The 14,586-nt window shown below is 35.3% G+C and overlaps 1 protein-coding gene across 1 annotated transcript in view; it reads left to right on the top strand.

Moving 5' to 3' along the window:
• Tmem26 (transmembrane protein 26) overlaps positions 1-13,401 on the top strand; it is a 44,848-nt gene extending 31,447 nt beyond the window's left edge. The window contains exons 5-6 of the mRNA XM_076834583.1: positions 6,600-6,676; positions 9,480-13,401. Coding sequence (XP_076690698.1) covers positions 6,600-6,676; positions 9,480-9,871 — 469 coding nt within the window. The 3' untranslated portion in view covers positions 9,872-13,401. The remainder of the gene's footprint in view (positions 1-6,599; positions 6,677-9,479) is intronic.
• Positions 13,402-14,586: the final 1,185 nt, after the last annotated feature.

The following is a 14,586-nucleotide window of genomic DNA, read 5'->3' as shown; positions in this document are numbered from 1 at the left end:
TGTTTTGATATCTTTTTCTGCTGACGTTACTGTCTAAGCCCCATTAGGGTGAGTTTCTACTGACTGTCCCTCCACCGCAGAGTAATTATAGGTCCCACATTTCTACATTTTGCATTTCACATACTTTCTTTGTGGAAAACTGAACATTTTCAAACTTCCCCAACATCACCTCAGGTTTCTTCCTTTGTTGCTTTAGTTTACCTAATCCTAGGAATCTACCTCTTCTTGGATTACAATCACTGATGTCTCAGGTTTTTAAAATTCTTGGTTCTATCTTTAGCTTAGCATTCCAGTGGTCACATCAGAGCTTGTGATCAGTTGGTAATTTGGGCAGAGATTGTCATCAAATACTGATCCTTTATGATTTCTACCCTCTGATCTGTGTCTGGATTGAGTAGCACATTTAAAGTTCAGGAAGATTCCAGGTATACTTCATCTTTTTAATTTAAACTAGATCCTTTCGGGTCTCCTTTGCACTGCCAGCGATTTCTTAGTCAGTCGCCATACAGGAAGGAGAACTTATCTAGGCTCTTTATAGCTCTCTCACTTTGACCATGTCTCCATTATATTTAAAGTTAGCTTATCATTCGGCTGTTACACCGAGAGATCCACCCATGGAGTTGAAAACCACAGGGATTCATGACAAGTTCTTTGTCACCCCGCAGGAAGGATTTCAAATCCTGCACATAATAGCAGGAAGGAGTTTATCAGAAGGGAAAGGAAAAATGAATAAAGACACTGTCAAGGACAAAAAGTAGAGTGGGTGGTCCCTGTCCGAAAGGAGAGAGTCAATTTAGACCCTCATTGTCCAGTTTCATTCTAGATTCCCAGGGACGTTTCCAGAGAGCCTCACCCAGGTCCACTTCATGTCATTTGACTGGCAGCAAATTTGCTTCAGACTTTCAAGTCCCTGCTGTGTATGGTCTAACCCCATGGAGGGGAAATTTTACTACTACAGTGACATGCTAAAGATCTAAAAGCAACCCAGGGTTACCTTGGTCTGGGCCGACTGGTTCTAATTGGAACTTGTTCTCACGGATTTTCTAGTTGGTAGGCTTTTGCTTCTGATTCTTGTGTCTTTCTGAATTCTGAAATCTGGTCTGCCTAAAGGTCACAAAAGTCCCCCTTTATGGTAACTTGTATTTATTTTTATTGACAGGGTAGGAGCATTTGAGCCTGCATTTCTTCTACAGATAAAAGGTTGTTTGCTGAGAAATGTACTACATCCTATTGACTTAGGCTAGGGCAGAGCCAGATTGGCCTTGATTTTTCTTTTTCTTTCTTTCTTTTTTTTTTTTTTTTTAAAGAAAAGCATGTGGGAGTCAGCACAGTAGGCCCCCGTCTACAGAATTTACTCTTAAATTCATGTTCCCACCTCTCACATCTGTCTGCTACCTATCAATCTCAAGTGGGATTGCAACCTCAAAATAGAAGAACTGTGAATTTTCCCTTCCCTTCGATTTCCAAGGAAGTTTGTTACTTATATTGACCACACCTCTGAGTGTGAGATTTCATACTTCTTTCCAAACCTCAGGCCACAAGGGGCCTCTGGTTTTCATCGCGAAGCACTTTTTGGTAAAACTACCATTCCTACTGATCAAGATGGTCTTAACATGTTCACAACTTGAATTAACTTTGTGTGCTTTTACTGCCTAGAGTCCAGGGCTTCCTTTTTCCTAGAGCCTTTATTTAAAAGAACAAAATTGAAATTGTAAATCTTTTCTCCATCTCCTTGAGATGTAAATCTTCTCCCGGAATCTTGAGGGTTGAAAAGCCAAGAATGTCTTTTTCAAGGATCTAGGAGCCAGGTCTTTTAAGTGCAGTAATGTATATTGTAAATGTAAAAAATATCACGAAGAAAGATAAATTCCAGTCTATGGGTACAACATTAATACATGACAATTAGCAAACAGGAATGATCTAATCACATTGACCAACCTCCACCCTGAACTTTTCCACTAGCTCGCCCCAGTACTTAAAAACTCCTATCTTTTGTTTCAGCAGAGTTGTGTTCAGTCTATCTCCCTTTTTGCAAGAGTGCTGAATTAATTCTTCCTTGCCTGTTTAATTCCGTCCAGTGCAATTTTTCTTGAACACAGTCAGGCTGAAGATATGACAATATCCATGAGTAAAAATGCTGCAGATTCTTCCTGCTCTTTACCTGAAGTCCGACATTTTCATGAATAAATGCTAATCAATTTGTTGTTTGCCTCTGGTTGCATTCCATAGCCTGGAATGGTTATTTTTGACAATTTGTCTGGTGTTATACTTATTTGTTGGGGGAAAGATTCACCGACCTTTTGATTTTGCTGTACCCACCTTCTGACATTGTCATGAGTCTGAATTCCAACATCATTGCCAGGAGGAGTTCTATTGGCCATTCATAATTTGGAAATCATTGTGCAATCTTTTGCTGAATACAAATCATTTACTAAGAAGAAAATCTATTTCCATAACATTACTGGTATTTCATTGTATTTTAGTACACAAAGAAGAATCTTACTGTATTTTTACTGTATTTTTTCTTAATTTCTCTTTATTTTGCTTAATGAGACACTTCTTCGAGGCTAGTTTACACTTTGTTTTCTTTTTTTATCCTTCTCTCATGTATTTCTTATTGTCTTTATGTGTTTTGTCAAGTGACTTTTTAAAAGCTAGCTAAATTTTCTTCACTGATTATCATTGATTAAAAGAATATTTGTATTTTCAGAAAGAATTAGTTGAGCAAGTTGGAAAAGTATGACTTTATTTTTAATTTGCAGCCCAGGATGGGTTGCTGAACCACCAAATTCCTGTTTTTATCCTCCCAAGTAGGAAACTGATACATCAATAATTATACTTCTCAAGATCTTTTTCTCTTTCTGAAGGCCATTGCCTGCCATGCTCCTCAGTTGACATGCATGAAGGTGGATTATACACATGGAACCATGGTGGATAAATCCACCCCCAAGTTCCTTTGAAAATCTTGACTTTTGCAACTTTAGCTCAGTGATTTATTTTTATTCCAACATTTAACCTTTTTGAGTAATTTCACTGTGTGATTCAATAATTCATATTTGTCTGCTTTAAAATTTTCAGACCCACTGTTACAATGTGATTTTTTGTAATTTTACCAATATCTTTCCCAATACCTATATTCTTCCATATTTAATATGTGGATAGATACGTATGTGTAAAAATAAACATTCATTATTGCAAGGTTAGGGCAAGGTTAGGCTATAATTTGTCCCTATTTCCTAAGAGGATAAAATTGAGACATAAAAGAATATAAGAAACAAGTTAACATCATCATCTTTATCATCATCATCAATAATAATAATAACAATAACAAAAATGTAATGCCTACTTGTCATTTGCTGTGTGCCAAGAAGTTCTTTAATGTTATTTAGCACTTAAAGTAGCCCTATGAGCTGAGACTTCCATTATCTCCATTTTATAAGAAAAAAATATATATAGTTAGAAAGTCTCAAAATTACCTGTAATAAAATAAAACTCACTTGCAGGGTTCTCTCACACTTAACCTGTGTTAGGTGTTGTTCCAAGATCTTTCTATCTTTAACATAGTAAAATAATACACTTAAAAAAATCAAATAAAGTCTAATAGCTATTGTTATGGTTATCCTCAGAGTGCAGATGGGTAAAATAAAGCATGCAGATTCTAAACTACTTTTATATATTCATCAATCCAGGATGAGAGTCCCTCATCCTATTTCTCTAGAGAGAATGGGAGCTGATATTTAAATTCTGATCACTTTCTACTAGATCCCATGCATTACCACCACATTCTACTGCCTTGCAGACAAATTGCATATGAGTTTTTATGAGAATTATTGAAGTTTGGGATTACAAAAGACTTCAGAAGTGACCATCTTAGGAAAAATCTATTTTGCATCTACTGAAAAGTCCTCTCCAAAACATTAACAAGTTCTTCTGTATTTCTATTTGAAAAATCCTATTACAGGATATATGGATTTAAGTAGCAACTTATTCAGGTTTGAGTTAATATTATTAGAAAGTATTTTCTTCTGTTGTGATGAAATTTGGGTTCCTACAGATGCAACCAGATGCTTTGAGCCTGAATTGTCCCTGTGAAATCACAGATATGTTTACTTTCTTTTCCCCATTATAGCCCTTTAAACATATTAAATAAAACTTTAAAGGAAACTTGTATGGTTTTCAGTTTCTTAAGCAATCCACATCTAACACAGCTCCAAATTCCCTTACCATAGTTGTCTCTCCCCATTGGAACAAATAAATTTACAAATTTACCATGAAGCATAATATATAATATTTCAGGTGTGTTCTGAGTATTATAGAATAGAGTAGGGTTAAAACTTTCCATTCCATTCCTGGAAATAGCATAATGTAATGGTAGGAATTTTCTGCTCTTAATTCTTAAAACCATGTTACTTTAGACAATGTACCTTGATTCTCTGTGACTCAGTTTCCTCCTTAGTCAAATGTGAATGATAATTATGCCTACTTTGTTGAGTTGATATGAGAATCAAGTGAGATCATGAAGTGATCATTTAGAAAACTGCCTATTACACAAGTCTCAAGGTTGGAAACTACAGGTAACATTTTAAAATTCAGGCACTTATTGTGTACAGAAAATGAATATAGATACGAATGTTACAAAGAGAGAAATATGATATCCCCATTCCAAAGGCACTTCCACTTAAAATTCTAGATTTTATATTTCTTATGAGTTGACCAATTGCATTTGATTTTGGAAAATCATAAATCAGTTCACCCTGTGGATTTATAATTATGTAAGAGTAAGGAAAAACCCTGGAGCCTTTTTCAAAGCTGCTTTTGAAATGTTCTCTCTTCTATCCTTTCTTTCTAATTTAGGTTTATCCAGTTCCATCTTTTGGAATTCTGATTGTGTCTTTCTAACTCCTGATTTTCTGCCAAAGTTCCTAGTTACTTGTGCCTGTGATAAGCCTTTCTCCCATCAGTGTTGTCAACCTGGCCCTTGATGGAATGTGAAGTAGAACAGAATCAGAGAAAGATCTTGCAGCAACTCATCAGAGGACTTCTGGGGAGTCATCTACATAGTTCGGAATTGGCCTTGAAGTACTCACACCCAGAACATTTCTTAATTTTGTTAATAGGACAGTTTGGGAAACTTTCTCCAGGAAGCTTTTTATAAATCCAAATGTCTATCATCAATTTATGTAGCATCACCTGCTTGGTTATCCAATTCTATTTCTAAAAAGGAAGCAGATGAAATAAGTTTAGAGCAGTGCAATTGTTCACAGAGAACCTGTGCTGATTCTTGGTAATTACTGTCTTCTTCTATAAGGGTTCTCAGAAATCTTTTGAAGAATCACTTGTATAATCTAAATAGGCATTAAAACTAATGGGCCTTTTGTGTTTTAAGATATATTTCTGCTTCTTTTTGGAAGTTGAGGCTTTTTTTTTTTTTTCCTGTCACCAATATTGTCTCCAACATTAACTGCCAAGACAGATCATGATGGCTCAGAAAATCTCATTTACAAATTCTCAGAGTTTTTTGAGATTTTGTTTTTCAGGGTCTCAACACTTGAAGCATTTATCCCTCACAATCACCCTATTTAGTTTGGTTTCAATTACTCTTCCCCGATGCTTTTCTAGCCCTCTCCAGTTGAAAATCTCTCTTGACAAAAGAGAAACAAAAATCTGTTGTTCATCACTGACTTCAAGTTGATAACTTCATTTGTATTCTTGCTAAAAATAAATATGACATTGGTACTTTTAAAATATTCTTTGCATTTCCATAACCCCTATTCTTTCTGGCTTTAGTCTTCTATACCATTTTCTTAGCTCTAATATATCTGTATATTGGTTCAAGCACAGGCCCTTGTGTATATTTAATGATTCCTTCAATAAATGTATGTTGAGTCCTGAGCTGGGAAGTAGCTCAGTAGTAGAATGCTTGCTTAGCAAGCATGAAGCCTTGGGTGTGCTTGTGTGTGTGTAACTATATCTATATATTTATATCTACAGCCTGTTACTTTCCAGGCACTGTTCTAGACATGGAGGATACAGTAGTAGATGAAATAGACATATTCCTTGTTTTACAGTCCAGTATCTGGTATAAGTCTTTATTTATCAAATATTTATTTATCGCCCCATTTTTTCCACCTAAAGACACTTTTCTTTCACATGCTGAACTTTTTAATTTTAAGCATTATCTTACCCTTTGGGGAGACATTTTCAATTAGACTTTTATAATCCTGGAAGAATCAGCAGCATCTCCCCCTGAAATTTCTTGAAGTCAGACCTCTCAACATCCATGTCAATATCTAACATTTCCTCCTTACACTTCTCTCCCATAATGTTTCCATTTTCTTGTAAAACTGATGAGCAATGTGGGAACAAGGGGTTTTGTCATGCTTATGTTGAGTGTACGTTTTAGATTTTTTTATGTTTCATTTCTTTTTCATTATTCCTTTATGCATAGATTTGTTCATGGATTTATTATATCACCTACATATTTTTCCAAGTTGTAAGAGGTTTATTAAGAATAGATTCATATGTGGGTTGAGAAATTTTCTCTATTCTGCATGTGATCATATGTTTTATTACTAATTTAAAATTTTGTTGCATTCTAGGAATAACCCTAAGCTAGTCTGTATAATCCTTGCTTTATGGACATGGAGTATGTTGCAGTTTCCACTGGACCTGGCAGGTAAACATCTTGATAATTATGTAAAGAAACATCAGATTAAAACTCTTGATTGCAAACTCTGCTAAAGTTAATGAGACAATTGAGAGAATTATCATTTTGATATTCCAGAATTAGTTACAGTTCAGCTTAGGAAGAAAGTAGATGGAAATATTGGGAAGCCATAAGTGGATCCACTAGTGCATAATGAGTTGAAGATAGTTCAGTGGACAATCACACAACTTTATATTCACTAAAATAATGGATCCACTATTTATGATCTGTAAAATCCCCTGAAATGTTTTTAGTGTGTCTGTGGCTCAGTTTCTTCAACCATGAAATGTAATTATAATCATGACAGGGAGAGTTGATGGCTCTTGTGATGAACATAGAGCTTATAAAGAGTCTAGCAAGTTGCTGGCATGAAAGTAGTATCTCTTTGATATTCGTAAGGGATTATTTTTGTTCCTAAGTAAGAGCCATGTATTAGGGGAATAATAGATGTTTGAGGGCCTCAAATGAAAAATTAAAATTTTTCTCCATGGCAGCCCTTGTAATGACATTTGATTTTACTTGAATCCATATATAAACCTTAAAGACTTTGCAAGAAGCAAGCTCTTTCCTGGACAGTTCATAGTAGTAAGGATATACAGATGCTTTGCCCAACATGGTAGCCACTTGCCATGTGTGGCTCTTCAAATTTAAATTAATTAAAGTTAAATAAAACTATTGGTTTAGTTCCTTAGTCACACTAGCCACATTTCAAGTGCTCAAATGCCACATGTGTCTCCCATATTGGATATGGATATGGGAGTAAAAATGTGGAAATTTTTACCATCCCAGAAAGTTCAGCTGGACAGGGTTGACATGGAGCCATACCACAGCTTTTTGGTACCATGGAGTTTTGCAATTCTGCTGAGTAACTCCTCACTTTGGAGAAATTATGGGATTTAATTATTACATTTTTCTTAGTCTGGCTTTTTTTTTTTTTTTTAAATACTCTATCTGCTGGTCTCAGGGTTAGAATGAATCCTTAGGACAGGCATATTTAACTTTTTTTCTGTCTTTTTTTTCAGTTTACTTTGATAAGCTCCGATAACTGAGACCATTTTAGATCTTAGCTTCCACTTTGCAAAACAAACTTGTCATCAGAACAGATGGAAAGAGTTGCTGGAACTTTTTCAAAAAACCAAAACCTAATTACTAATTAATAATGACAAACAATTATATTCTAACACACACACACACATACATACACACACACACACACACACTGATTTTGTTAGAGTGTGCCCTAGAAGGTGCACAATCCTTATTAATCAACTGATAGAATATTAGCTGTTCATCTGGTCTGCTGATAGAATATTCAGGCCCATCACTGTAAGTACCCAGTAATACTTTTAGGGCCCTCTTGGAGCCACTTCCGGACTCTTACTTCTTAGGAAAAGCCGTTACTGATTTTTATGTTGGTTTTTCTTTTGTCATTCACTGTGCTTATCCTCACTCTCTCATATCTTGTGGTTGATAGCCTTGCTAAGAAATTTTTTATTTAAGAAAGAAATTTTGTAAATTTTCAGGGGTGATAATGTTATGCAGCTGTTAGAAAAACAAAGACCAAATGTTACTTCTGACTAAATCACTATTGTATTTTCCAACAAACAGTACATTATGTTCACCCATATCAAAGCAGCTTCATAATATTTGCAGGCTCCAGTAAACGAAGGCATTCTTTGTTTGAAAACTCCAAATGGAAGGCTTCATTATTATAAAAGGATTATTTTCTGTCCTTGACCCTGAATTAAATTTACATTTTATAAATTAAAACAAAAAGGTTCATCTGTTGATTGGACCTCCTTTTGTACAACTGGAAAATCAGTAATTATATCCAGTCTTTCTAGGAAATTGTGAAACAAAAGCATAAGAAATTAGGACAAAATAAAATAACAATGGCATTTATTTGGACTCTCCCCCATTAGAAAAATGTGTTTGACATGAATTAAATTTGAATTTGATTATAGGCGCTTGGGTTTTCACAGCACATTTTACACATATGACTGAGTCAGTCAGAAAGAAAATAGGTAGATACTAATGAGAAGTTCTAGAATGATCTGACTCAGGTACACTTTGTCAAATTTAACAGTCAAGGAAACCACTCATCATTCCAAAGGGAAGATTGAATGAGAGAGGGAAGAGAAGCAGAGGTGTCATTTCTAATTAAAACAAAATGAACCAACTTTAATTAAAGTTAAATAAAACTATTGGTTTAGTTCCTTAGTCACACTAGCCACATTTCAAGTGCTCAAATGCCACATGTGGCTCCCATATTGGATATGGATATGGGAGTAAAAATGTGGAAATTTTTACCATCCCAGAAAGTTCAGCTGGACAGGGTTGTCCTCACACAGACGGTTATCCCAGTTTTCAAAGGAAGAAACTGAGGCAAGAAATAAGCTGTTCATTATCTTGCAGCCAGACTCCCCAAGATGAGGCCTTGAGTCCACTTCTGAACGGCCGTCCTACAGTGCAGGCCTCCAAAACACACGTGGAGGTCTCCTTAATTCTTTATTCTCTGTTTAACACCCTATTTAACTGAGGCTTCCTCAGAATGAGAACTAGAGGCTGATTTGAAATTTTTTTTTTCAGTTAATGAAAACCATGCATTGGGAAGGACCAGGGAGCTTTCACCTGTTCCAGACAAAATTAAATCAGAGTCATTTCCCACCATTTACTAGTAGAGGGCCCATTGTTATTGACTTGTCTGATTTCATCTGTCTTACATTTCTACATTTAAGAGAGGTACGCTAACGGGTCTGTCTTGTGTTTTCAGTACATCACATCGAGTGCCCCTTGGCCGTGACAACGCGGGGACACATCAAGCAGTTCTTCTGCCAGTGCAGTTCCTCTTTGTGGAACATCGGAATCAGTGTCTTCATACAAGATGGCCCGTTCCTTGTTGTGAGGCTCATACTGATAACCTATTTTAAAGTGATAAATCAAATGCTGGTGTTCTTCGCGGTGAAGAATTTCCTCGTGGTGGTGTTGCACCTCTACCGCCTGGTGGTGTTGGCCTTGGGATTCCGTGCTTCCCTGAGGCACCCTTCAGAGGGCCCCAATGCAGAGCACAGATACCTGGCTCAACCCTCTGGGTCAAAGGAGGGACTCTCCATTCCTTTGCGGGCCTCCCCAGTCACCTCGGAGGACTGCCATCTGACACCATAGTTATTTCTTCTCTGCAGCATGAAGCTACAAATTTTGACTTTTGGTTTCTTCTTACGGATGTGTATGCCTTCTTTTCCCCCAGTCTTTGCATATGGTAATTTTCAAAGAAACAACATGAAAAGGTGATCTTAAGTCAAAGCAGAAGAATTTTCTCTTTTTTTGACAGAATGGAAGGAGCATTTGATTAGTAGCTATGGCTACAACCTCCTTGTGATGGTATCAGATGTGATAGTTGTTCAATAGCTAAGTGATTTGTTTGTGTTGAACTGTTTCAAAAGCTATGGACAGGGTTGCCGTGACATGCCCTGGAAAGATTTAGTGCAGACAAACTGTCGCAGCTGTTACCTGAAAATATAGAAGCTTTGAACTTGGGCTGCATTGTCAGACTATCTCGTCTAATCTTTTCTGCAATGTCCCTCTGACATCAAAAAATGTACATTCAGTGAATGCAGAACAAATGAGGGAAAAGTGCCTTTAAAATTACCTCATTGTGAGCTGGAAGCAGAGAAAATCTCTGCCCAGCTTCCATATCATACAGAGCTGTATTCATCGCTACACAGGCCTTCCCACGAAAATCATTTTTCTGGGCTGATGTGGTATTCTGTCATGGCACATATGGTCTTACAGAAATTTTATTGCTTTTGGCTTGGGTACTACAAAATTCACAGCAAGCCATTTCGGTTACGTATCTACTGGTTGCAAAGCAGGAAATACTGGTAAAATGCTAGAATAGTCACAATTTCCACTCTGAATACGATTTGCAGTATTCGTCAGTGTTTTTCTGAACCCACTTTACCGTTTTCTGTATTGCCAAGTTGCATCATGTGAGCTGAACCAGGACAGCTCAGGAGCCATGAATAAAGGTGTTTTGGGTCCTTAAGTGTTACCATGGTTTCTGGTGTCTGTCAGCAGCAGCAAACATAGCTGCAGCTCCTTGAACAGCCACCACTGAAACTGACTTGGGCTTTGGTCTCCAGAATGTGGGGATGGAGGGTTGCATCAGCCCCATCCACTGCCCTTGATGGATGCTGGCATCAGTAGCAGCTTACCATCACATCCTGGGAATCAGGAAATGTGGTTCATTTGCTCACACTGGGACTTCGTTTTTTTCCACTATTGAAATAGCCATTCTTTCCCTTTATACATCTCTGGACTCTGTATGATCCTTTTAAAGTGATTGCTGTATTTAAAGATAGAGTGTAAAAATTTACTTGGTCATATAGCAATAATTATTTGAGGCAAACAATTCCAAAGCGGTTCTTTGAGGGTTCAAAGAATAAGTCTTCCTATACTATTATGCTCAGAAATTCAAAGGGACATTTAAGGCAGGGTATGCCCTTGATTGGGTGTGGCCTGTTGACAACTGTTTGGGACAATTTTATGTACAAATTTGGGTATGACATGATACCCATTTAAATAATTAGATTAAAAAGTTTTAGAGACATATACTGGTTTTATGCAGAGCAATGTATATTTTCCAATAAATTCTATTTCTTTTCATCCTCGTGCTTCTATTTTTAACATGATTGTAAAATTACAGATGAATTGAACAGAATACATTTATAATTTTGCACAATAATTTTATACAAGTTCAGGAAATTATATTTATATGAAATACAGAACTTGACAACTTTTAAGGGCATGTTATTTAAATTTCTTAGCAATGGAAAGCAAAATAATAACTGCTATTTATAAAAATGCCTCAGCAGAATCTGTTTTTGTGTTGACTATTTTATGTTGAATACTTTCTTCCACAACATGTATGTGCTGCTTATTATTGCAGATTTGCCCATGGCATACTTTTCATGTTTTAATTTTTTTTATTCCAGCAAAACAAACATTGAGCCTCTAAAAATAGATAAAGTATAAAGTAGTACGGCTGTTGCAAAGATATTTTTAAGTGCTTTCAAATCTGAGACTTGGCTTGGTTTCTGAATGAGTTTCTAGTGTTTAAATAAAGTATTTTGTAATTAGCACTCCTCCAAAGGCCTGGGAAAGAAAAAGCCTGTCCAAAAATCTGGTTTTATTTAGAGTGCCAGGAAGTCAAAGAGCACCAGGACCATCTAGGCAATTAATGGTGGCAAAAATAGACACATGTTTTGCAAGTTTTCCCAGGAAAATCTGCTAAGGGCAGCATTTGTTAACCTAATTGCCTGTACTTCCACTCCTGTAGACTGGCTGCTTTTACAGTGGGGAAAATAAATCTATGTTTGTTTAGTTAATCTGAAAAGATCCCTAAGTCCAGGTTGTATCACTGCTGGAAAGTTAAAAATTTATTAATTTGATTGTATGTTTTTATTATAAACTGCTAAACATTGTAATGGTTGAAGACTTTCAAGTGTTTGCTCTACAGTGGCTAGACGTCAGTTATCTCCTATATGTTGACATCCTGGGACTTGTTTCCCGTTTATGTCTAATAAGATAATATCTCACATTGTCTATATATTGTAGTACAAGCCATGTCAACTCCCAACCCCAGATACAGCACATTCCAATTCCCAACCAATGAAGAAAGGGGTTTATGTGTTGTTATGGCTGTTGTTGCCATTATTGTTATTTAACTGTTTGATTTAAGCTCAATCCCAGCTTTTCTACAAATACCATTTGTGAGAAAACCACATTGTATCTGTTTTAATAATACTGTGCAGAAACACCTTGTTACCATCTCTTGTGTTTTCTTTGCCCTTTTGGAATGAATCTCAGATGACATGATGGCATGGTAATATTAGTAAACTGTTTTTTCTTTGATTATTCTCTTAATTTTTATGTAAGTTGTGATAACAAAATAAAAACCTTGAATTGGTCAAAAACATCTTTTCTAATCTTCCAGTGAAGAGTCTTAGATAAATTCCCCTGTTGGTTCTGTTGTTCCACTCGACCTTATATAGCCATAAAGATACAGCCAAGAAATATCAGAATTCACCATTGTAAAATTAGATATTAACTTGTTATTTGAAAGAAAAATTTCAGAGCTCTGGGGTGGCAAGAATTGGAGATGCACATGCTCTAGGATTTCTACCAGCTTTCAGAGTTGAATGTTGATGCTCATCATCTTTGACATTTAATATTGATAACTCTTAACCAGTTCTCCTGTTACAAGAGAGAAAGAACTGCAAGATCCAGGCTCTGTCTCCCTTCCATCTTCTCCAAGGAAGTCTAGTTAAAGATTCTGCAGAGCCTTAGAGATGCAAAAGTAAAATCAGTCTTGAATTACAAGAGAGAGAGAGAGACTCTGTGTGTGTGTGTGTGTGTGTGTGTGTGTGTATACATATACATATTTTTTTTCTAATTCCACACTGCTTTTTACTAAGGGAAATTCTGATTTGCTCTCAGAAATATCTGATTAGAGTTAAACCAGGCAGCTGGAGGATTTTTTACAGCTTTGAAGCTCAAATAACTTTGTATATGATGGGAATAACTAAACAATGTTTGAAAAATTAACTGCCGCAGCCTTATAGTTTATGGGTGTCCATCCTCAGAATCTTTCTTACTGGAATACTGTATATTTTCTTTCAGTATTTATATTTATACTATTTTGGGCTTTGTATGATTGAGCTTTGTATTTTGTGATAGACATTAAATAGTTGTGCACAATTTATCTCAATGTCTATTTTTTGCCTACTTTTCATGTCTTTGTTCTCTACTGTAATTCATTTCCTTTATGGTTTTTAAGCTTTGGCTTAAAAAATAACTGATCTATTTAGAATATGATTAAAGTGGCATTTCAAACCAGTGAGGAAAGAATGACAATTTTATAAATGATGTTGGGAAATTTTGCAATCCATCTGGAAAAAATAAAGTTAGATTTTTATCTCATGTAATATATAGAGATAAATTCCAGATGGATTAAAGATTTTGATGGAAAATGAAAACTATAAATATTAGAAGAAAATATGCAATGTGTCTTCAATGGGAAAGGTCTTCTGAAGCAAGACATGAAATTCGTAAGCTACAAAAGAATAGACTGGCAGATTTTTCTACATAATTCTTTAAAATTTATGAGTAGCAAAAGGTATATACATCACTACTATTTTCTTTACTGGAGAAAAAAGTCCATACAATCAGATGAGAAGTGAGCACATAAATTGAAAATAAGAAGGCAAATTTATAATTTTTATTCATATAAGGTTGAACATCTAAAAAAATATATTAAACCTAAATAACTATTTAATAGTTAACCTGACATCACTCAAAATTCAATCGCTTTTCTAGATAAAAACATAACATGGAATATATATTTGGAGAAGAGATTTACTTTAGTTATATGAAATAAAACTAAAAAATACATAGGAATAAATTTAATCAATATATAAGATCTATATAAAAATACTTTAAAATGGTTTTGAGGGTCATGAATAACTAAACAAATATATACATTCTATTAGAGAGTAGTAGTAAGAAGCCATGACATTTTAAGAAGCATCAATTTCCATCAAGTTGATCTGTAAATTTAACACAATCCCCATAATTTTATCAATAAGATCTTAATTTTCAGTGATTACACAAGCTGATTCTAAAAGTGATAAAAGAGTATGAAATAATAACTGGAAAATAGTAAAAGATAAAAAAGAGAGCTTTCAATATACTTAAATATATTATATAGTTATAGTAACCAAGAGAATTTGGTTCTGGCACATGAATATTCAGGCAAAAAAGTCATCAGAATAAAGTTCATAAATAAACTAAATTACATAAAGAATTCTGATATATGGTAA

The sequence above is a fragment of the Callospermophilus lateralis genome, chromosome 15 (assembly GCF_048772815.1).
Source record: "Callospermophilus lateralis isolate mCalLat2 chromosome 15, mCalLat2.hap1, whole genome shotgun sequence".
Lineage (NCBI taxonomy): Eukaryota > Metazoa > Chordata > Mammalia > Rodentia > Sciuridae > Callospermophilus > Callospermophilus lateralis.
Note: the sequence above shows the minus strand (reverse complement) of the source record. Positions and strands in the feature narration are given on the sequence as shown.